This window comes from Mandrillus leucophaeus, unplaced genomic scaffold, assembly GCF_000951045.1.
Source record: "Mandrillus leucophaeus isolate KB7577 unplaced genomic scaffold, Mleu.le_1.0 Scaffold4, whole genome shotgun sequence".
Classification (NCBI taxonomy): Eukaryota; Metazoa; Chordata; class Mammalia; order Primates; family Cercopithecidae; genus Mandrillus; species Mandrillus leucophaeus.
Genome location: NW_012104253.1, coordinates 14,411,465 through 14,433,290, shown reverse-complemented (window position 1 = coordinate 14,433,290; position 21,826 = coordinate 14,411,465). Strand labels below are relative to the sequence as shown.

Genomic DNA, 21,826 nt, shown 5'->3' with positions numbered 1-21,826 from the left:
GGCTCACGGTTCCTCTCTGGCTCATAGGCCTCTCCAAAGCTGCCTCACCCCACTTCACTCCACTTGCTGTCCACTCCACCAAGCCCTGGCTGACCCCCGCCATCTGCTTCTGCTTCACACCTTTTCTCAACCTGTCAAAGGGACTGGAGGCGGACCCGAGCCTCCTGCTAATATTCTCCAGCACGCATTTGTTCCCCAGCAACACTTCCCATCCCGGCCTTATCAGCTCCCCTCCACACAACCTCCTTGGCTCCCTTCCATGTTCTTCTCTCTCCTGAAAGCCCTTGTTCCCTTCTTACTTTCCAATCTCACACTTGCCCTCGAAAGCTTAGGCTGACATTATCAGAGGGAAACCAGATGTCCCTGTTTGCACAGCCTGTCCCTGTCCTGGTGATTCTGTCCTTGGCCTGGGAATGACCGTCCAGGGATGCTGGTTCTCTGCTCCTCAGTCCACCATGAGCCACGCTTCTCTCCTCTCCCCACCCCAGAACATGGAATAACTGCTTTGGAAAAAGTTGCTGTATGTTTCGTTAATTCATTTTGCATACTGGGAGCTAAAGGCTTTTTAACATAGCACACGAATAAATGTAAATTTATACACTATGCAAAAATAATATAAAAATATGCCTTTAGATTTTCTGGAAAAAGTCTGGTCAGTCTATGAATTCCTCCCCTTGTCAACAACATTACTTGGTAACTCCTTATCCCTCTAGCATGCTGCTTCCTTAATACCTGCCCATCCTCAGCAATCTCTGCCTCTCTTGTCTTGTGCTAACTCATTATTGCTGATAAACACATGATTTCTCTGCTCCCTTCTCACTACACATGAATTTAAACACATACATGAAGGCTAAGCTATTAGAAGATCGTACGATTCCTCTGGGGTTGAATTTACATTTCTCTTGTCAAGTCTGTCCTCCGATTTACCGTTCATGAATACTAAAGTCACTCTTGCTTTTTAACAATACAAACAGGCTTGCATTTCTGCTTAAGCCGTAGCCCTCCTGCCAGCTGGTGATCTGGCATCTGCTGCCACTTACAACTCCTGGCATAACTGTCCTCTGCCGTCACATCAGCCACCTGACCACCACCTGTGACACAGACGAGGCTTCCTTCTTAACAGCCCTCACTGACTGCTTGTCCGCCAGCTCCTTGCCTTCCTCTCTGAGCATCAGGGCTGCTGCAAGCACACTTTCCATCCTCTCCCATGACCCACGACCTGCCTCACGCTTGGCTCCTTCCCTTGGAGCCTCCGTGTTTGGCTCTTTGATGCTCCCTAGGGCTCTGCTCTTTAAACTTCTAGTCTTGACCTTCTGACCCTGGCCTCCCTGGCCGCCCCCCTTGCCGCTCTCCCTGCGTGCCAGGCAACTGTCAACGCTCAGCTCTGTTTCCGCTGCCCTCTGCCACACAGGTCAGGGGCCCTGCCTCCTCCCTGGGGCTTGACCTGGTAAGACAGCCTCTCCTCTCCCTGCTGGCACCTTCCTCTTAACTCAGGGACTTGCAAACCAATCCACCTTCCGTGAGGGTAGAGACAGAGCCTTTTATGACTTAGCAAGAGATGTCAGTTCTTGGGTTTTAATCTGTCTCTATGATGTATTGGCGCGAATATTATCCCCATTTATATAGCTGAGGAAAATGTTATTCACCTTGGACAGGTGAATAACCTGTCCAAGGCCCCACAGCGAATAGGAGCCAGAGCTGTGATTCTAACCCAGGCCAGCCTGGCTCTGGGGCCTCCTCCTGGGCCTCTAGAGTATACACGAAGGCCCCTTCCTCCCTTCCTCTATCCAAGGCCACAGAAACACAGCTTTCCTGTGCAGCTTGTAGGGAAGAGGACAGAGAGGGAGTGTGACGTCTCAGGGCTGAAGAGCCTATGGGGTCCAGGGGCTGCCCCTCCACAGGCACGAGAGGGTCCCGCAGCACCAGTGGGAGGGGGACCCGCCCTTGGCTGCATGGGGCTCCCCCTGGCTGTGGGCTGGGCTCTTGGGGGCAGGCTGGGGAGAACACAGGCCAGGTGCATCATTTAGAAAATCACCAAGAAGGCGTGTTCGAACTACCTTCAGGAGCCACACTGAACAGTCACTGGGCAAAGTTTCTGACTGCAAGACAAATCTGTGGTCCCGCTCTTCTCAACCTGCCTCCAATCCGGATGGCTTTTCACTGTCTCAGGATCCACTGAGCGAGCTTTTAAGAGTTTATTATGATGACCCCTCTCTACTGGCAAGACCTCCGAAGCAGCTCATGTCTCTGAGCCTCGTAAGGCGCAGCCATTGCTGATGGACCCCGCAGGCGGGGCTCACCACGGCCCTGGTCTCGCTCACCAGCTCCCTTGTGCCAGGTCAACTGCTCGCTCCTTTCAGAAAGGAAAGCGCCTGGCATGTGTCAGGCATCTCAGGTGTCTTGAAAAGCTCCAAAGGTGAAACAGAAAACTCTCCTGGTGCGATTTTCCTATTTGATCTTTTGTCTCATGTGTTCCCCTTGGGGATGAACGAGAAATACTTTCCTGAATGATTCATAGGCCCTGAGGTGGAAACATGTAGCCTCTTTTTAATAAAAAGGCTGGGATGTAGCGGGGATTGTACCTCTTCTGGATGCTCTCAGCAAAAGCACAGAGACCTGACAAGCTCTTTACAAATTCCTCTTCTAATAGTGAGACAGAAATGAAAAGCCACGTAATATTTTTAATCAAACAGACTAACATTTGGATAATATGTAAAATTATGTATAAATCTGTATGGGGCTACAGAAAACTCACAAAGAGAAGTTGGAAAAAATTAAGTAGCTGTAATTATGGTAGGGTTTGATTTCTTTTTAAAACTGAAAATGACTGTCTTCAGTTTCCTATTTCATGAGCACCTACTAGGTGCCAGGAACTCTGCTAGGATTATTATGTAAATCAGTTCATTCTTTCTCAACATCCCACTGGGGTAGGAGGCCAATCCACCGAAACACACCAAGGCGCCTAAAGGTTACATGACAAGTCCGAGCTTCCCCAGGAGTCAGGACCAGGGCTTAGTTCGAGTGCACATGTAACTCATAAGTAGACACTCTTTCCACGGGGCCTAATTCCCAGTGCGTCAGCATTCTTCTGCTGGAAACCAGCAGTTAGTGCCCAGCCCCTTCTACATTTTGCAACATTACTATAAGAAATGGCAAGATAATGAAGGTTTTGGGATGCTTTGGGGAACATTTTACTTATTAGTTACAAAACCACATCCTATTAGTCTTGGACAGACACAGCCTGTCTAGTCAAATGCCTTCATTTTGCAGAAAGGACACTGAGGTGCTGAGAGCTTAGGGGCCTTTCCTGAGGTTAAAGAGCAAGCAGCTGATGTTGCTGGGACCGGAACTGTGTCCTCAGACTCCCTGTCTCTTTCCATATCACACTCTTCTATATCACACACCACCACCTGGTTATGGGTGCTAAGCCTCCACGGGTACAGACACAAAGGGCCCTGAGCTTTATAATAAAAGGCTCTTCTTTCCTGCAGTTCATGACATCAGCGATGTCTACTGCTAGAAATGAAACAACAGTTCAGAACTAAAGCCCAGCATGCAGGCCCAGAGAACGCGGCACAGCTTTTCACAAGCTCCTTAGAGCTTGGTAACTTGTGAGTTTCAATTCAGACCCTCGCAGGAAGATGACAGAGGACTGGTGAGGCAGCTGCACTAACATACGTTCATAATAGACAGAACCGCCTGAGCGAGCAGTCTCCCCTCCTAACTGAAACCGACACGGCCAGGTGGCTGGCTCCAGGGTCTCTCAAGAATGATCCATGGCAAGGGGTGGGGGCAGCAGGGCAACCCCAGGCTTCTGGCCCAGGCTATAGATGAAGGATGTGCGCTCGTGGTGTGCCGCCACACCCCCGCACAGCGTGGACACTGGGGTGGCTCATCTGCCTCCCACCTCTCAGGGCAACACGGCCAAACACTCCCGCTGGTAGGATGCTCCCTCCCAGCCAACGGCCTCAGAGACATGCTGGAGTCTCAGGCTCCCTTAAGGGAAGAGAGCCTCTCAGTTTGTAAAGTGTTCTGATCCTTGTCCTGAAGTCTCCCCGGGATGTGGAAATCCCCGAAGGTGGCTACTGCAAGCAGCGCAGAGGCTGAGATAGCAGCCGCAAAGCCCCACGGCCACAAGAATATCTTTATCAAATCCAGAGCCACAGGGTGGCTTAGACCGCTGGCCAGGAGACCACAGCACCTAACAGGACATCCGATATGGCTGCTGAGGCTATGCACAGCCAACTCTGGGGGCGCCATTTGCACAAACTATGGTAGAAACAGTGCTCCCTGGCTTCAGGCCATGTGACAGCCTGGCAAGCTAACTGCATGGGGCCTTTGGAAGCAGAAGAGGGTGTGAGGGTCATGTACTACCTGCTGCTTCCAAGGGCTGTCCTCCTGCCAGAGTGGGGGCCGCAGCCGGGCCCGTGGACTCACCAGTCGCTGCATGCTCTTCACGTGGGTGGGGCTGATGGCTAAGGCCTCTTCATACCACCGCCGCGCCTCGTCCATGCTGCCGCGGAGCTCGGCAATCTGGCCGCGCATGTAGAGGACGTTGTGGGACATTGGGAAGAGGTTGGCAGCTTCTTGGGTACAGGCTGTGGCTTCTGCAGGCTTCCCGATGCCGATGTAGACTTCAGCTGTGAGGAGAGAGCAACGGCACACGCTTTCCTGGTGCCCCTCTGAGGCCCTGCGAGCGGCCACCACTCTGACGTTCATGTTTCCCGCACAGGAGTCTGGAGGGGCCCGGAGCCAGCGGATCCCTGCTCCGAGCGGAAACGGCTGCCGCCGACAGCCCCTCCTGCCCACTCCTACACAGGGACTGGAGACACTTGTGTTGCAGGCCTTGCAGGGCAGGCATAGGTCACCACCAGGCAGGGGGCAGTGAGGCCTGCCTGGTCCCTGCCCCAACCTCTGAGGACACCCACCCTCAGGGCCCACACGGGGCTCCTCAGTGTCTGGACAGAGCCTGGCCTGGTCCTACCCTTGGCTTTGATCCCCATAGGAAAAGGGCCAGAATGCACATGGGGACAAGCAGGCCAGAGGCACACAGACCCTCAGAGGGCAACGGCTCTGCCCTCTGACCCACTCTCCTGATGCCAAGAAGTATGATGGGGCTGTGGGCTGCGGCTATCATGTTCACAGCGTGATGCAAGATGGCTGCCGCGCCAGACCTGGCCCCTGAGCTCATCTCTGACCAGGGAAAGTTGGTGCACCCTGTAAAACTCTTATCTGTGTCACAATGACAAAGCTCTTTGACAAGCCAAGCTATGGCTTTTAAAGCAAGCAGGAAAATGACCCTCCCACTGACCCCAGGCCTCAACTCTCTCACCTCTATGTGGAGCCAAACCCCTCTGCAGCCCTGGCCTCCCTGAAGAGCCCTTTTGAGTGTTTCCAAGGGCGGCCTCCCTGCCTCCCAGGTGCACACCTGTCGAATATCCAGGGGGAATGCGTCACCTGGCCCCAGGGCCTCTTCTCCTGAGGTCTTGCCAATGGAGGCACCACCATCTTTCTAGTCAGCTGGGCCGGAGGCTTCAGGGACATCTGAATCGCCCCCACCCCTCTCCAGGGCCAGCAGGGCCACATGGTCAAGTTTGCAGCCCAGAGCCTCACGCAGGGGCCACCTGCTCACGGACCCCTTCTCCCACCTGCAGGCCAGACCCTTCCTCAGCACTCTTGCCTTGACCACTGGCATACTCTGAAGTAAAAGAGGTTTGCACCCCTATCTCCCAGTTATGTGTATGTTTGTATGAATTAATATATTACATGTCATATAATCCACAACAGCACACAAAATAGAAATGTTAAAAGAACAAAAATTAAAAAGAAAGTTTAGGCAGGGTGTGGTGGCTCGCGCCTGTAATCCTAGCACTTTGGGAGGTCAAGGTGGGCAGATAGCTTGAGGTCAGGAGTTCAAAACCAGCCTGGCCAACATGGTGAAACTCCGTCTCTACCAAAAATACAAAAAATTAGCCAGGCGTGGTGTTGCGCACCTGTAATCCCAACTACTAGGGAGGCTGAGGCAGGAGAATCACTTGAACCTGGGAGGTGGAGGTTGCAGTGAGCCAAGATCACACCACTGCACTCCAGCCTGGGTGACAGAGCAAGACTCCGTCTCAAAAAACAAAACAAAACAACAACAACGAAATAAAGTAGAAAGAAAGTTTTACTATTTTCTTTGTGCACCTTACCATATCATCTCCTGGAGCCCACTTTGGAAACAGACTCAATGATGCAGAGACTCCCCTCCCTGCCTCCTGCCCTGGCCATGAGCCTGTCATCCACAGCTGCTGCCAGGTTAACCCTGAGGCCAACCTCTGGGGCGGCAGCCACCTGCTCCAAAGCCCTTCTGCCCTGGGGCTTGTGGCTTCTACCCCTGCCCATTAGGCAGCCAGGCCGAGGCCCTGTACTCTGATTTTCCATCTGTGTGCACCCACTGGAACGTGGGCTATAAGCGACATGAGGGCAGGGATGGTGTCTGTGCTGCCCACTGCTGTGTCCCCAGGGACTAGAACAGTGCCTGGCACATAGTCAGAGCTCACTGAATCGCTGAATGGATGAATGGTAAATGAAGGTAACTAACAATAATAGTAGCCAACATTCATTAAACCTGTGCTTTGTACCTGGAGGCCTTCTCAGTTCTCATTTTATCTGCATGGTGATCCAGTAGGTACTATTATTCTATCCCCATTGTCCAGATGAGGAAACTGAGGTGCAGAAAGTATAAATACCCTGCCTGAGTTCTCAGGGCAAACTGGAGGCAGAGCTGGGATTAGAACCCCAGTCACCTGGCTGAGAACCTGTGCTTGCAGCCCCTACAGAGAACAGCATCTCCTCTGGCCCAGGGTGACATCCGACTCCTTTGCAGGCCTTGGGAGCCAGGCGCAGTGCCCTTATCTGCTTCCTACCGCCTCCCCAAACCCCCAGGCTCTGGCCTTGCTAGTGCTGCTTCTGCACACACAGTGGGTGTCCCCATCTCCTGTCGATTCTGTGGCTTTTGCCTGTAAAGCCGTCACTCCAGCCTCCTTCAGGGCCCAGATGGATCCCGCCATCCCAGGGAGCTCTCTGACCACCCGCCTCAGCTGAAAGGAAAGCCCAGCCTCTGTAGCTCCTGATAGCCGGGTCCCTGTAAGTATTTTTGTGAGGTCTCGGGTATGCCTGGGATAGTACACTCCCAGGGCAGGCGCTGGGGCAGATCTACCTTTCCGGCTCCCAGCTTCAGGCCTAGGGGCGGGGAAATGGCTGGTGTATATCTCATGGCTGTGGTTAGTGGCAATGCCACTGCCCTTTGACCTCAATCAGCCTGGCCGGTCCCTCCCTTGAACCCCTCACTTCCCTGGTGATGATGTTTGCACCAATGACTGACTTCCCAGGCCTTCTCTCCCCAAGGGAAGGCCCTGGAAAAAGCAGGCCTCGCCTGGCCCAGATGCACACAGTACCTTCTGTCTGTCCTTGCGCCTGCCAGTCCCTCCTCACCAGAGATGACGGGGCCCAGGGGCTTGTGGAGGGGCATACTGGGTGACTCCTGCAGACACAGAAACTCGGGCAATGCCAGCACCATGCACTGAGCCCTGAAGGTGAGCGCCCAGCCACACCTGCCTCCCGATCTCAGGAGACTCAACTCAGAAGGTACCTCCTGAACTTCTGTACACACAGGGGACTCTACAGGGACAAAGAAGACATTTCTCTGTCCTTTAGTTTGGACCAGGCAAAATCTCTCCCTTCTGGGAGACAAACACCCTCCTAATGACACTGTCGGGGTATCTGATGCCTTTCAGGAACACAATTCCCTCGACGCCCTCACCAAAGACTTGAAGATGTACCCACTGCAGTTTTGGGTTCTCGAGCGTGGCAGCAACACGGGGGAGCAGGACAGAGCATCTCTCTCATTGCATGCCTGGCTTCTGCCTCGCTGACAAGCTGGGAGTGGGTTCACTTCCAAGATCCCAGTCCTGGAGATGCTGTGGGCTGGTGAGGCCGCCCAGCCTCTCCCACTTAGAGCATTATGAACAAAGGCCGACATGGGAGAGCAGGGATGAATGTGTCCAGAACAAGAATCAACGTAGGGAAAGCGGTAAATGCCAATAAGACTGTGTGCATGTCATTCTGCTCTCCAGGGGTCCTCCGTGAGACCAAATGTGATTCCAAGCATCTCACTGGTCACTGAGCCTGCATAAGCCTCAGGTCTGATGCAGACAGGTCAGTGACGTGATGGGGAAATGGGAGACGCAGACGGAACCAAGTCAGGATCAAGACAGTAAGGGAAAGAATCCAGGCCCCATGGCACTTTTCAGTGCTGTGGAAGTTGCTGGAGGAAACCTATGGCTCTGATAAGGCCTGTGACCCTGACAGATGTGGCAGGAAAACGCACAGCCTAGCGTTGCTCCCAAATCCCTCCGTTTTCAGCTCAAAAGCAAGGACTGAAGCCACAATGTCCTGCAGCGATTTTCAAACCATTTTCGCCAGTGGAGGCTGTTTCTTCCAAAGAGATCTTACCCCAGGATACAAAAGACTCCTAAGAGTGGGCAGTGTGGCTACCCCTTGTTTGCCCCCGTCTCTGCCTCCGAGGCACCACTGGGAACACTAGGGTTTCCAATTTGTAAGCCACCGTGTCATGAGAACATGGAGGACTTGGTTCTTGGCCCTGGGCCTCGTGTGTGGCCTTGGGCAAGTCGGTCACCTTCTCTGGGCCTGTCCACCTGTCAGGTGGCGGGCCTGCACCTGGCCCACAGCTCTCCCAGGGCAGTGGCAGGCATCAGACAACACAAGAGTGGCAGGGGTCAAGACAAGGCCGTGCCAAGAGATCAACCCTAGGTTGAGCATTTTCTGTCAGGAGCACAGGCCTTATACCAGTGCCATGGGTTTCCTACAGCAACTTCCATTCACCAGGAAGCCTGGAGCCCAAAGCGAGTCACGAATGGTGAGGGTAACTCTTAGTCAAGCCTAAGCCCTCTTGGAGACTGCAGGGTGAGCAAGCTGAGGTGCAAAGACATAACTGGACTCATTCGAGCCTTGCAGCAGCTCTATTTCGGGCAATAGGCATTCCTTCTCTAAGAGGAAATTACACTTAGGCTTCAGGGATGAAGCTTTAGTGGTGGGGTTTCAGACACCAACCAGGTAGTCTGAGATGGAGTTGGACAGGAAAAGGAAGGGATTACTAAGGTTTCCCACCACCCCTGAGATCACCCCAGGATGTAGCCTTCTTTGCTGAGGCATGTGGCTGGGCCTCTAGGATAGAACGAGGCCACAAATATTGACTATGAACCTGCGCTACTTGAAAAGCCTTCTTTCCTGGGAGTCCACAGCCCAAACAAGGACCACATTTTCCAGCCAGCCTCCCCAGTAGCAGAGCTTGGGATCTGATCTCCATCTGCCTCCCTCCTCTTCATTGGTTTGGAACTCAGGAAGAAAAGAATATTATTTACACTTTCCCAAAGCCCCCCACACAGAAACCGTATGGCTTTCTCACTAAACTACAGACAACTCCTAGCCACACTCATCTCTGTATCCCTCAGCAGAGGATCGAGAGGCCGGTCCCCTAGCACACAACTTAGTAGGTGCTTAAGAAAAGTCTGCAGATTAATGAATGCTGGGTGTGGTCAGAGCTGGGCAGCCATTTCTGTGGCACAGGTCAATGAAGACAGGTGAAGGCCAGGGAAGCAACAGCAAATGAAATCTCCCTGTTCCTTTCACCAAGGAGTAAATTCAATTTAAAAAAAAAGTAAAGGGCCTTGTGAGCTTATTAAGAGATACAAGAACTGGTACCAAAGGAACAGAAGCACAGCAAAGCAGGCTCTGGGAACTCAGTGCCATCAGCTGCCAATGAGAACTCAATGCCATCAGGTGCAACAAGAAAGCAAGAAAATGCTCTTCAGCGCAAGTTCGGTGCTCCAGCTGCAGGGCAGGGTCTGGAAGGTCACTCTCTGAAGAGGTTCCAGGGACAGACATTCTGTCCTGGCTGCTGGTGGCTGACTGCCTCTCACCAAAGGGGCGTGGATACTTCCTACCTCATTTTGAGAGCTCCATGAGCTCTGAATGTCCTCTTAGGAACCCCTTGGTTGGTCCCTGCTATTGGGTTACTATGAAAAATGCTGTGGATAAAATCTCCCCACCGTGTACAAAGCTTATTTGGCATGAACAGAGCCCAAATGCTTTTGCTTGGCATTCAAAATTAGGGCCCTGCCGCCTTTCCAACCTCCTCTTTTGCCCCAAATGCCTTTCAGCTTCCCTCTGCCCAGGACCCCCCAGAAACCCAGGGCAAGCACTTTTCACCCTCCCATTCTTCCTCCACCCTGTGTGTGCTCTGGGACAACCCTCAGCCCCATCTGCCCTGTCACAGTGAGACACAAGTGTGCCGGCCCTCCTGGAGGGCTGGGTCAAGCCTGTTCCTTCCTCGCATCCTAACTCTGCCTTGCGCACAGAGGGATTCCTGGAACGGTTTGCTGAACCAGACTCGAGATGTGATCCGAAAAGGGCTGAGCTACACTGTGAAGGTTTCTTTCTCAGCGTGAAGTGGTGTTCCTGGCTGGGGGACCTGGTGCTAGATGCACCCAGAAGCTCACGCAGGTCTAGTTTCCTCATTCATTCATTCATTCATTCATTCATTCATTCATTCATTCATCCATCCATCGAATGCTTGTCAAGCCCCTGCTTCATGTCAGCTGCAAGGGGCTTGCCCTGGGCTTGGCTGTGCAGGGTGTGCACAGACACTGGGCTGAGGGGGCTGACAACCAGCCTGGGCCCCACTGCAGGCTGTGTGTGCCTGGACAGGGCTGCACCAACCCCAAGGAATGCAAGGAAGCCCTTTCCTTCTCACAAAGGCGTCCTCCACTAGCCAAGGCTGCTCCCTCTGGAGGCTTAGTCTACTCAGAAGGGGCATCTTTTGGAAATGCACACAAAGGAGCAGTCTAGGCTGGAGGCAGCCCTCAGAATGCCCCGAGATCTTCTACCTCACCTGCGCCTGGCAGAGAAATGTGACGGAGAGGACCCACGGCAGTAGGTACCTCCCAACCTCGCAGCTCAAGCAGCAGGCTCCCTGACCCCTCCAAACCATGTCCTTTACCCCAACCCTGCCCCCCTAAAGAGAGATGCTGTGGAGGGCAGAGGGGTCCCCACTGATCGCAGGGTGTCTGCTAGCACAGAGGGTGCTCCTGGAGCCCACCTTCTTCACATAAAAATGAGCACAAGGGCCAAGCAGAAAGGGATCCTGTGTCCTGATGGGTCTCCTGTCACCCTTCCAAGTCCTCAAGGCCTAGAGAGGCCTTCAGCTTTGTCAGCTCTCACTGGACTTAGCCTTGATTCTTTCTTTGTCTGAGGAGGGTTAGCAAGTGAAAGGAGGAAGTGATTTTGTCTCCAGGTGCTGTCCTGCCATGGGCTTCTCTGGGCCAGGCCCCATGCTGGGACCTGAAACCCTGAAATTGAGCAGAGCCCAGGCTGTGGCCTCACTGAGGGCCCAGCCGAATGTCTTTGCCAGGATGGGGCTGTGCAACTGCCATTAGTTTCTGAGTCTGCGTCTAGCTATGTCAGTTTGTCGAGAGAGATCCCCTCTTCAGGGGCCCCGTGGCACAGCAGGATGAGCTCCTCCTCCCCAAGCTGCAGCAGTGACAGGCACTAGCCCTTCCCGGCCTCAGCCCCGCTGTTCTGACTCCTGACCCTTCCCCTCGGCTGCCTTGACAAACCATTCAGAGAGAAGTCAAAAGCCAGCCAAGTGGACCCCAAGCCTCTTCTGGCCACCAAACCAACAACTCCTCTGTGTCCTCTGTTCCATCCACTCTGCGTCTCTTCTGCCGTTGTCGCTGAGAGCCAACCCCTCTGCCTGTGGTCTGGACCCCACCACACTCTTGCTGGAGGAATTCATTTCACCTCCACACATCCTCTCTTCTGGATGCCGAGGGCCTCATTTTTACCTGATCATCCCTGTTGGCAATCAACGTGCTCCAGTGGGCTTCAGCCTCTTCAGTCCCCACACAGCTTCGCACACCCAATCAACGTGCTCCAATGGGCTTCAGCTTCTTCGGTCCCCACGCAGCTTCACATACCCAATCAACGTGCTCCAATGGGCTTCAGCCTCTGCAGTCCCCACGCAGCTCCGCACACCCAATCAACGTGCTCCAATTGGTTTCGGCCTCTTCAGTCCCCACGCAGCTCCGCACACCCAATCAACGTGCTCCAATGGGCTTCAGCCTCTTGTCCCCACGCAGCTTCGCACACCCAATCAACGTGCTCCAATGGGCTTCGGCCTCTTCAGTCCCCACGCAGCTCCGCACACCCAATCAACGTGCTCCAATGGGCTTCGGCCTCTTCAGTCCCTACGCAGCTCCGCACACCCAATTCCAATGGGCTCCGGCCTCTTCAGCCCCACGCAGCTCCGCACACCCAATCAACGTGCTCCAACGGGCTTCAGCCCCCTTCAAGCCGCAGGCTCCCCGTCACATCCCTCATTGCTGCTCCAGAGGGATTCTTCTTGGAAGAACTGTGCACCTTCTGTGCCTCAACTTCCTCACTTGCCATTTGCTCTGCAACCCACACCAGATGGCATCCATCTCCACCACGCCACTAAATCCCGTCTCGTCACTGTCACCAACACTCCCATACATCAGGTCCAGCAAATGCTTTTGTCTCTACCATACCCAACCTCTCAGGGGCCTGCCCACTGGCCACATCCTCCTTAAAAATCGTTATTTTAGTAGTTGCTAGTGTTTGCTATGTTATGTGGTTGTCCTAACTCTTTTCATTTAACAGAGGACACTGAGGCTCAGCGGGAGTGGGAAGAGCTTGCCCAGGTATCACAGCTAGTGTGCGGAGGGCCAGCGTTGTAACTGGTGAGTCAGACTCAGGTTCTCGCCTTCCCCGCATGGGCTACTTCCTGCCCCGCTGGCTGCCGCGACGCCGTCTGTGCTGCTTTCCTCCTGCCTTGCCGACCACTCCCCTTCAGTTGCTGTGGCTCTCCTTCTGCTCCTCAAGCTTTTTATCTTTTTTTGAGACACAGTTCCACTCTTGTTGTCCAGGCTGGAGTGCAGTGGTGTGATCTCGGCTCACTGCGGCCTCCACCTCCCAGGTTCAAGTGATTCTCCTGCCTCAGCCTCCCAAGTAGCTGGGATTACAGGTGCCCATCACCACACCCGGCTACTTTTGTACTTTTAGTAGAGATGGGGTTTCACCATGTTGGCCAAGCTGGTCTTGAACTCCTGACCTCAGATGATTGACCTGCCTCAGCCTCCCAAAGTGCTGGGATTACAGGCATGAGCCACTGCACCTGGCTGCTCCCCAACCTTTAAATGTGGAGGGGCTCAGTCTCAGTCTGGCCCTTTCACTTCTCCATCTACATTCTCTTCTTAGGCTGTCTTAGCACCTATATTAGGCCTTTAAAGGGGGCTTTAAATCCCAATTCTTAAAGGTATGATTCCAGCCCAGATCTGAAATGTAGACTGGAACATCTGACCGCCTGCCTGGCATCCTGACTTCCTTGTCCTCAGGCACCTGACGCTTCCAAGCTCAAGTGGGACTCTGAAGTCTCTGCCTCCCTGACCCCAACTCATCAGTTCTTCCCCAGGCTTCCTCACTGCAGCAAATGGTGTCACCAGTCATCCACAGCCTCAAGCCCCACACTCAGGTTTCCTTCCGTATTCCTCCTTTTCCTCCACCCCTCAACATCCAACCTACAAGTCCCATCAGTTCCGCCTCAGAAGGCATCTCAGGGTCCCCTTCTCTTCATCTCCATTGAGAACGTAGACCAAGCTGCTCTCCTCCACCACCTGGACCAATGCTCCCAGTTTCCTGCTCTGCCGGCGTCCACTTTGACTGCCTTCCGTCCCATTCTCCACATTTAGCTGGAGTGATGTTTTTATCCAGAGAGGGATCTTGCTATGTTGCCCAGGCCGGACTCAGGCAATCCTCCCACCTCAGCCTTCTGAGCAGTGCCCAGCTTGGAGTGATCTTTTGAAAGTGGTCCTTTCATGCTCCTGCTTCAAGTCTCTCTGTAGCTTTCCAATGCTTTTAGGATTAAGTAAAAGATCTTACTATGGCTACCACGGGTGCTGGCATGACCTGAGTCTGGGCCCTTCTCCTGGCTCCCCTTGGCTGCTTTACTGCTTACTCCTCAGCGTTCATGCCCCAGGGACCAGCATTCCTCTAACACTCAGAGCTCAGGCTGCCCCTAGGGCTTCCCATGTGCTGTTCTATGCCTCCATCGTCCCTGACCTGGTGCTAGTCACTCCTGAGGTCACTGCCCAAGTGTGTGCAGGCCCCCTCTGGCTCCCCTGGTTCGGGGAGCCCTTGTGTTATGAGGGGTCACAGGGGCCTACAGTGCTCCCCCCAGCACTCAGCACAGGGAGTTAAGTGCTTCTGTCATTGTTCTGTTTCACATCTGCAAATGCCATGAAGGCCAGGAGCTGTGTCTGTCTTCATAACCATAGGACTCCAGTGCCTTGCTCTACTGTGGCACGTGGAGATGCTAGACGATACTGTGTTGACAACTGAGTGCCTACTGTGGGTTGGAGCTGGGGTTCTGGGGCCACACTGGTTGGATTTAGATTCTGGCTTTCTAACTCATTAGCCATTTAACCTTAGGCAAGTGACCTGATAGCTGTGTCTCAGTTTCTTCACCTATGGAATGGGGTGAATATGGGTATTTATACCTCATAAGGTTATTATGAGGGCTGAACAAAGTCAGACATATTAAAGTCCTTGGAATAGCATCTGACACATCCACAGTGTGTGGTAAACGTTAGCAGGACAGGCTTGACGCTCAGGGACGTCGTGTTCCCTCTCACAGGCTCTCCCTGTACAGTGACTGCACACACCACCTGTCTGGGAGCTGTCTTCATCTCATCACGAACGGGGCAAGGCTACGGGATTACCCCTTGACCCTGCTGATGCAACCTCTGGTGCCTGGGAGGAGTCTGGGCAAAGGGGCCAGGCCAGGCCAGGCCAGGGCCAAGGAATTTGTGAGAGTATTACAGCCTTAAATTTCCAGCAGAAATCAGAAAATCTGATCTTGCACATCTAAGAATAGCCACTGGTTTCAACCATGAGAGGTGCCCAAGTGAAAGCTATAATTATTAGTAAGTAACAAGCAGAAATTAACCACCTACCGCAAAGTCATTTTTAGCTGCCATCCTAAGGTGGAAATTGAAAAATGGGCACCAAGAAGTTGTTGGTTTGGAAAAGACCCTGGCTCAGTGCTGAAGGGCTGTGGACATGCGAATTTCCAATGCCAGCAGTAAGGTGTGCACTCAAGGAAGATGAGGAACGGCTCCCAAGGAACCATGTCTCCCACATCCCATGCTCTAGTGGGACTCTCCTGACTTCTGCACAGCGAGACTGCAAAGGTGCTCACTTCTTTCCAGCCTGGGCTCCCACATTGCAAAAATGGAGAAAATAACCTTCCTCTGACCTTCTTTACAGGATAGTATATAGACAAATGGCACTGGACGATACCTCGAACTTTTAGAAGAAGAAACCATAAACATGGGTAGGTTTCTTTCCAAATATCATGGGAGGCACCGATGCCGTAAGAAAAAATTGATAAATGTATTTTAAAAAGTGGCAAAAAAGACAAAAACTAAAAAAAAAAAAAAACCCAAAAAACCCAAACAACCCTTGGAAGAAGATGTTTACAGCACCTATTTCAGAGACAAGGCAGATTTCTTTGACACACAATAAATGCTTAGAAATAAAAAGGAAAAGCTCAGTATCTAAGAAGATAAATGGTCAAAGGCTATGGACAGAAAATTGAAATACCATTTTCTACTTGTCAGATTGGCAAAGATCAAGGATTCTGAGAATTCATTGTGTTGGCAAGGGTGGGAGAAAGTGGACATGAGCACATTGTTGACTGGAATGTAAACTGGTACAAATCTGCGGAAGGCAATGGACAAAACTTATCAAAATTAAAGAGTACACTCCCTTTCACCCATCAGTTCCACTGTTTAGAGTTTATCTTACAGATTAAAAAAAAATACACAGTCGGCCCTCGGTATCCATGGGGAATTGGTTCTGGGACCTCCCTCGAATACCAAAATCCATGATGTTCGAGTCCCTGATATGAAATGGTGCAGGATTTGCATATAACCTATGCACATCCTCCTGTGTATTTTAAATCATCTCTAGATTACTTAAAATACCCAATACAATGTAAATATTATTTAAATAGTGCTTATACTGTATTGTTTAGGGAATAATGACAAGAAGACAAAGTTTGTACGTGTTCAGTACAGACACATTTTTTTCAAATATTTTTAATCCAAGGTTGGTTAAATCCATGGATGCAGAACCCGAGAATGTAAAGGGTAGACTGCGTATAGGGATACTTATTGAAGCATTATCCGTAATGGCAAAATACTAGAGATACTTATCTCTCAGAGCGGGGGAGCTCAAACCACATAAGGTAAAACCCGACAGTGCAGTGGAAGCTGTTTTCTTGTAAATTCACCTCTTAAAAGGCTATGTGAATGTATGATATGATTCTACATCTTGACTCAAGCAGTTCTACATATTGACTCTTTGAAAGAGTCAGTCTGGCACAAATTGCCATAATAATCTAAATGTTATCAGCTGAATTTAAGATTCAAATCTAAATGTTAACCAGTAGAGTATTGGTCAAATGACGGTCTAACCATACAGTCGACTTATACTCTGTAGCCGTGACAAAGTATAAGTCACCTTACAGGTGCTGATGTGCACTGACCTACCAGGTAGCACATTCAGAGGGCAGTGGGGGACAAAGTACAGCGTGTGAGATTTCTGGAAGATGCACAGAAGTGGTGACAGTGGTTGCCTGTGGCGGGGGTGACTGAGGCTCACGGATAAGAGGGAGCCTTTACACTTTGTGGCTGTTCAATTGTTTGCCATGGACCTATGGAAGGGAGCACCAATCACACAGAAAGTGGGGACCTGCTGTGGGCAAGCATCCCTCATCTCCTGGACCTGTCCCCTTACAGAGCAGCTGGTGGCACAGGTATCCTATTCACTATCTCCTTGCCTTGCACAATGACAGACAAGTGGCCTAGGGACTCTCTGCTATGATAGATTTCTCTGCTGGAAATCCAAGGTCATCTCCAAGTGACCTTTCCTGCAAGCCTCAAATCTGGGTCCACCTCCACCGTGGGTTCCCATCACGAGCTCCCAGTGTACTCAGTTCACCAGAAAAAAACCACCAGGAGAGAACAGGCCCACAAATGCCACCCAGACACCATGGCTTTGGGTATCAGACCTTGATCTAACTAATTTCTTCTAAAGCTTACAAAACTTATGGGTTCTGGCAGTATTGTGGGAGCTGATGATGGACACAGGAAATAGAGGTTACCTTGTTTTCATGAACTGCCAAAAAATTTGAGTCCCATTTATTTTGTCTCTCAGAGCAGTGAGGCTCAAATCACATAAGGTAAAACCTGGCAGTGCACTGGAAACTATCTGTCTTCTCAATTTTCCTCTTGAAGGACTATGTGAATATACAATACGATTCCAAACCTTGACTCAAGCAAAGTCATTGCTTTGAAATAGTCAATATGGCACAAATTCCAAAAAGATCATAATTGACTGCATTCATTCGTCCTACACATAATGCTCACCGTATGCATACAGCACAGTTTGCTCAGGCCCTACAGGGTCTACAGTCACTTTCCATAGTTCAATTCCACCACCTTCTAGAATAGTAAAGCCACACCCATTCGCTAGGAAGGAGAACTTGACTCTGTCCTATGGGCCACGCAATGAGAAATGGATCTTGTGTGATTATATTAAAATTCAAGGACAGCTCCAAGAAGGCTGGGCGTGGTGCCTCACACCTGTAATCCCAGCACTTTGGGAGGCTGAGGCAGGCGGATCACTCAAGGTCAGGAGTTCAAGAGCAGCCTGGCCAACATGGTGAAGCCCCATCTCTTCTAAAAATACAAAAATCAGCAGAGCATGGTGGCAGGTGCCTGTAATCCCAGCTATTTGGGAGGCTGAGACAGAAGAATCACTTGAACCCGGCAGCAGAGGTTGCAGTAAGCCAAGATCGCGCCATTGCACTCCAGCCTGGGTAAAAGAGTGAGACTCCATCCCCACCAAAAAATAAAATAAAAGGATAGCTCCAAGCTGAATCTTAGCCATCAAGTTCTTCAATATTCTAATAATCAGCTACACAATTTCCTCCCCAACAGTCACGGCAGGCCACGCAAAGTGGGGCAAAGTCTCTGGATAACTGCGTCGGCGGCAGCAAGATGCCAGGCGCTCTGCTGGAATATGTTGACTCTCAGGTCAGTACGTTTTCCAAGAAACAAGCAAGAGAAGCACCGCCTTTGAGGTCAGGGGAGCTAGTTCCACCCTGGAGGAATGGCCTTCAGCCCTTCTGGTGTTTTAGACCTCGGCACTTCAGAAACCCAACTTTGAGACCAATTTGAAAGGCAACTCTGCCCCTACACCAGCCCCACAAGTTCAGGTTTACCTGGCCTGGACACTAAACCATACTCCTTCCCTTTCTGTTCTCTGTAGTCATTGTTCACGGGGGTGACTGACTAGGACAGGCATCAGACTTCTCTGCCAGGGACTGGGCTTTTGCATAAGGGAGCTGTGGAGGAGGCGTTACTGCTACTCGTTGGCCCTCAGAGCCAGAATGTCTGGGCTTCTCTGAGCAAGAGGCCGAATGCCGCAGGTGTCTGCAGCAGAGAAGAACAACTGCGAATTCAGGAATCACCCCTCTTTTGTACTTCTGCTTAGAATATAAATTGTTCATTTATGGTAGTCGTTATGGCGCAATTGAAGATGCCAACACAGAAAAGGCTGGCTGAGCTGGGCTCTGTGGCAAGCCAAGGCCAGGTAAATCCAAACACGTTTTCAATGTGAAGGCCTGCCAGTGGTATCAAACAGGGTGGAATATCACACGATTAGCCTTGGCAAAAAAGGAGGCAACAGAAGGACAATTGGTGGATAATAAGCACCCTTCTCAGCCAAATGTGGGCTTTCACCAGGCACTGTAAGAGTCAAGCCTGAGAAGGCCCAGGTAGGGCTGTACGGATGAAGTGATGAAACCTGAGGCGTGGAATTACCTTTTATGTTGAAACATAAATATGTAAGTAAAAACAGCCATTATTTCTTGGAAGCGCAGTGCAGTGGGATTCTCATTATTAAAATGCCTGCACAGGCCAGGTGCAGTGGCTCACGCCTGTAATCCCAACACTTTGGGAGGCCGAGGTGGGTGGATCACCCGAGGTCGGGAGTTTGAGAACAGCCTGGCCAAGATGGTGAAACCCCATCTCTACTAAAAACACAAAAATTAGCTGGATGTGGTGGCGGGCGCCTGTAATTCCAGCTACTTGGGAGGCTGAGGCAGGAGAATTGCTTGAACCTAGGAGGCGGAGGTGGCAGTGAGCCAAGATTGCACCACTGCACTCCAGCCTGGGTGACAGAGCAAGACTCCGTCTCAAAAAAAAAAAAAAAAAAAAGCCTGGACACTGCATTTATTTTTGGGCTTTTTAGTGGTGCAGAAGCATCGCTGAGCCAGCAAAATGCCCTGGGAACTGGGGAAGGGGCACTCATGGCCCCCGTCTGGGCCAGTCTCCAGGTCAGAGGCTGCTGCTGTCTCTCTATGAAATTACGGAGAGAGCCATCAGAGAGGGGCAGAGGCGCACAGGAACATGGCGGCACCAAACACACGGCCCCTTCCCTGGCTTTATAAAGACATCTGTGTCCTTACCACCACCTGGCCCTCTCGCAGGGACCCCAAGAATTCACTGCCAAGATGTGCCAGGCATTGCACTCACCAACCCTGGGAGATGGGTGTTATTCCTAAGCCCATCACACAGAATTGGAAACTGAGGCTGAGTTAAATACTTTAACTCAAATCTATCCAGTTGGTACAGGTATGACTCCAAGTCACTCACAAAGACAGTCCCTACAGCACAAACCCGGTACCCCACATGGCAAACTCCCCAAGAATCCTTAGAGTCAAATCCAGAAAACTTTCTTAGATGTCTGCTCTGTGCCAGGGCACCGAGGCAGGGGAGAGGGATCAGGGCATACAGAGTCACTCGTGGATCCTGCAGAGAAGCAGTAACATTTCGGTGCATGACTGAAGCTTTGAGCTTTCCTGATGAGGGGTGCGGGCTAAACAGGCAAGCGCCCAGGCTTTGGCACAGCAGCAGGTTGTGGGTAGGGGGCGGAGTGGTACCTGCATGGAGCCAGATCTGTGCCAGCGTCATCCAGGGGTGTAGCGGGCCCTGCTTAGGGGCGCTGCTCTGCAGAGACGAAGCCACTTCCGACAGTGCCTGCTCCACTCTTGAGGCTGCTACTGATGTGGCATGGACGGAGCCTGTGAGAGGTTTTTGAGAAGACTCTATCAGGAGCGAAAGAACAGACCCAACCAATCAACCCCTTCCCACACAGACAAGTGTGGAACACACACACCCCTTCCCCCAGGATGTTTCTAAGATTTACTGTCCACAAAGAAATGTGGGCAATCATGGCCTGGGGCCTTAGTTTCCATCCTTAGGCTTTAGCTAATCTTTTTGTCAACAAACAGAGCACATGCCCCCTCCAGGAGCTCAGCCTAGCAGCGTGAGTGCTGGGAGACAGGGGGCCAGATACACAGCTGTGACGATACTAGTGTTTAAAAATCACATAAATGAAGCGCTACAAAGATACATTACAAAGCGCCCCTGTAAGGGCCTAAACCTAGAAACTTAATCAGGGTCAGGGGAGGAATACACTTGCCTCCTGGGGTAGCATTTGGAGTACATGTACTGGCCATTCTCAAGACAAACCCAGCAACTTCCCAGCCTTGGAGAGGTGGGCTACACCCTCAGTTTAGAACCATATTCTAAGGCATGACTTAAACACTGCAGAAAAAAAGCACACTTTTGCCCTGTGTATAAGCAGATGTCTATCCTTAAGGCTAGACTAGCAGGGGATGGGATGGCATGGGTTTGTAGCAAAGACTCCTGGGGCTCAGAATATGCACCTGCCTGATGACTCTGTAAAACCTGCTGCCCTGAAAGGCTAAGGACACGGGTCGACTGAGCATGTTCACTAGTCAAGGGATAGGTGTAGTTCGCAAGTCAAAATGCAAAACTCATTTCTCTTCACGTTAACCTCTTGGAGGTACTGATGATCAGAGACCACCTCCTTAAACAGAGGCTTGCTTCCCACCTCTTTCTAACATTCACTCTTGGAGATGTGGTTTTAGAATCGATAGCAGGATTCTCGGTTGTTTCAAATTTGAGACTGTTAATATTTCTATTCACCTGCATCATTCTTAATTTGTACTTCATCAGAAAGCTTAGTATGGAGATAAACATTCCAACACTGAGAATGGTAACTACCAAATCATCATAAAGTTTAAAATAGTAATAATCTATAAAGATAAATACTGACTACAAAATAAATGGAGTTATATTCTTCATAATACAAAATTGTGAGCATGAAAATAATTTCAGTTGCGCTTTGGAACGCACCCATCATCTATAAATTTAAAGAGTATTATTCACAGCAACAGATGCGCCATCCATGTTATGTTTTGATTGCTCCAGTATAATGGTAACATGGATGCCTCTAAATGCACCTGAATCCTTCAGTGGGGCCTTGGTGGATGGAAATCAGAGTGGGCCAACAGTGCCCACAAGGATGACCAAGAGGAGAGCAGCCTCTGGAAAGGTATAGCAAGTCCTGCTGCACAATACGGAATTCAGAGGCTGAGTTAAAAGAGTCTAATTGTCCAGGCACGGTGGCTCATGCCTGTACTCCCAGCACTTTGAGAGGCCAAGGTGGGTGGATCACCTGAGTTTTGGAGTTCGAGACCAGCCTGACCAACATGGAGAAATCCTGTCTCTATTAAAACACAAAAATTAGC

General features: G+C 51.2%; 1 protein-coding gene across 1 annotated transcript in view; it reads right to left on the bottom strand.

Annotated features, from left to right (window-relative positions):
- Window positions 1-21,826, bottom strand: part of TTC7B (tetratricopeptide repeat domain 7B) — a 260,809-nt gene that overhangs the window by 35,880 nt on the left and 203,103 nt on the right. Inside the window, exons 19-20 of the mRNA XM_011991788.1 lie at window positions 20,150-20,290; window positions 4,438-4,640 (exon numbers count right to left, since the gene is read on the bottom strand). Coding sequence (XP_011847178.1) covers window positions 4,438-4,640; window positions 20,150-20,290 — 344 coding nt within the window. The remainder of the gene's footprint in view (window positions 1-4,437; window positions 4,641-20,149; window positions 20,291-21,826) is intronic.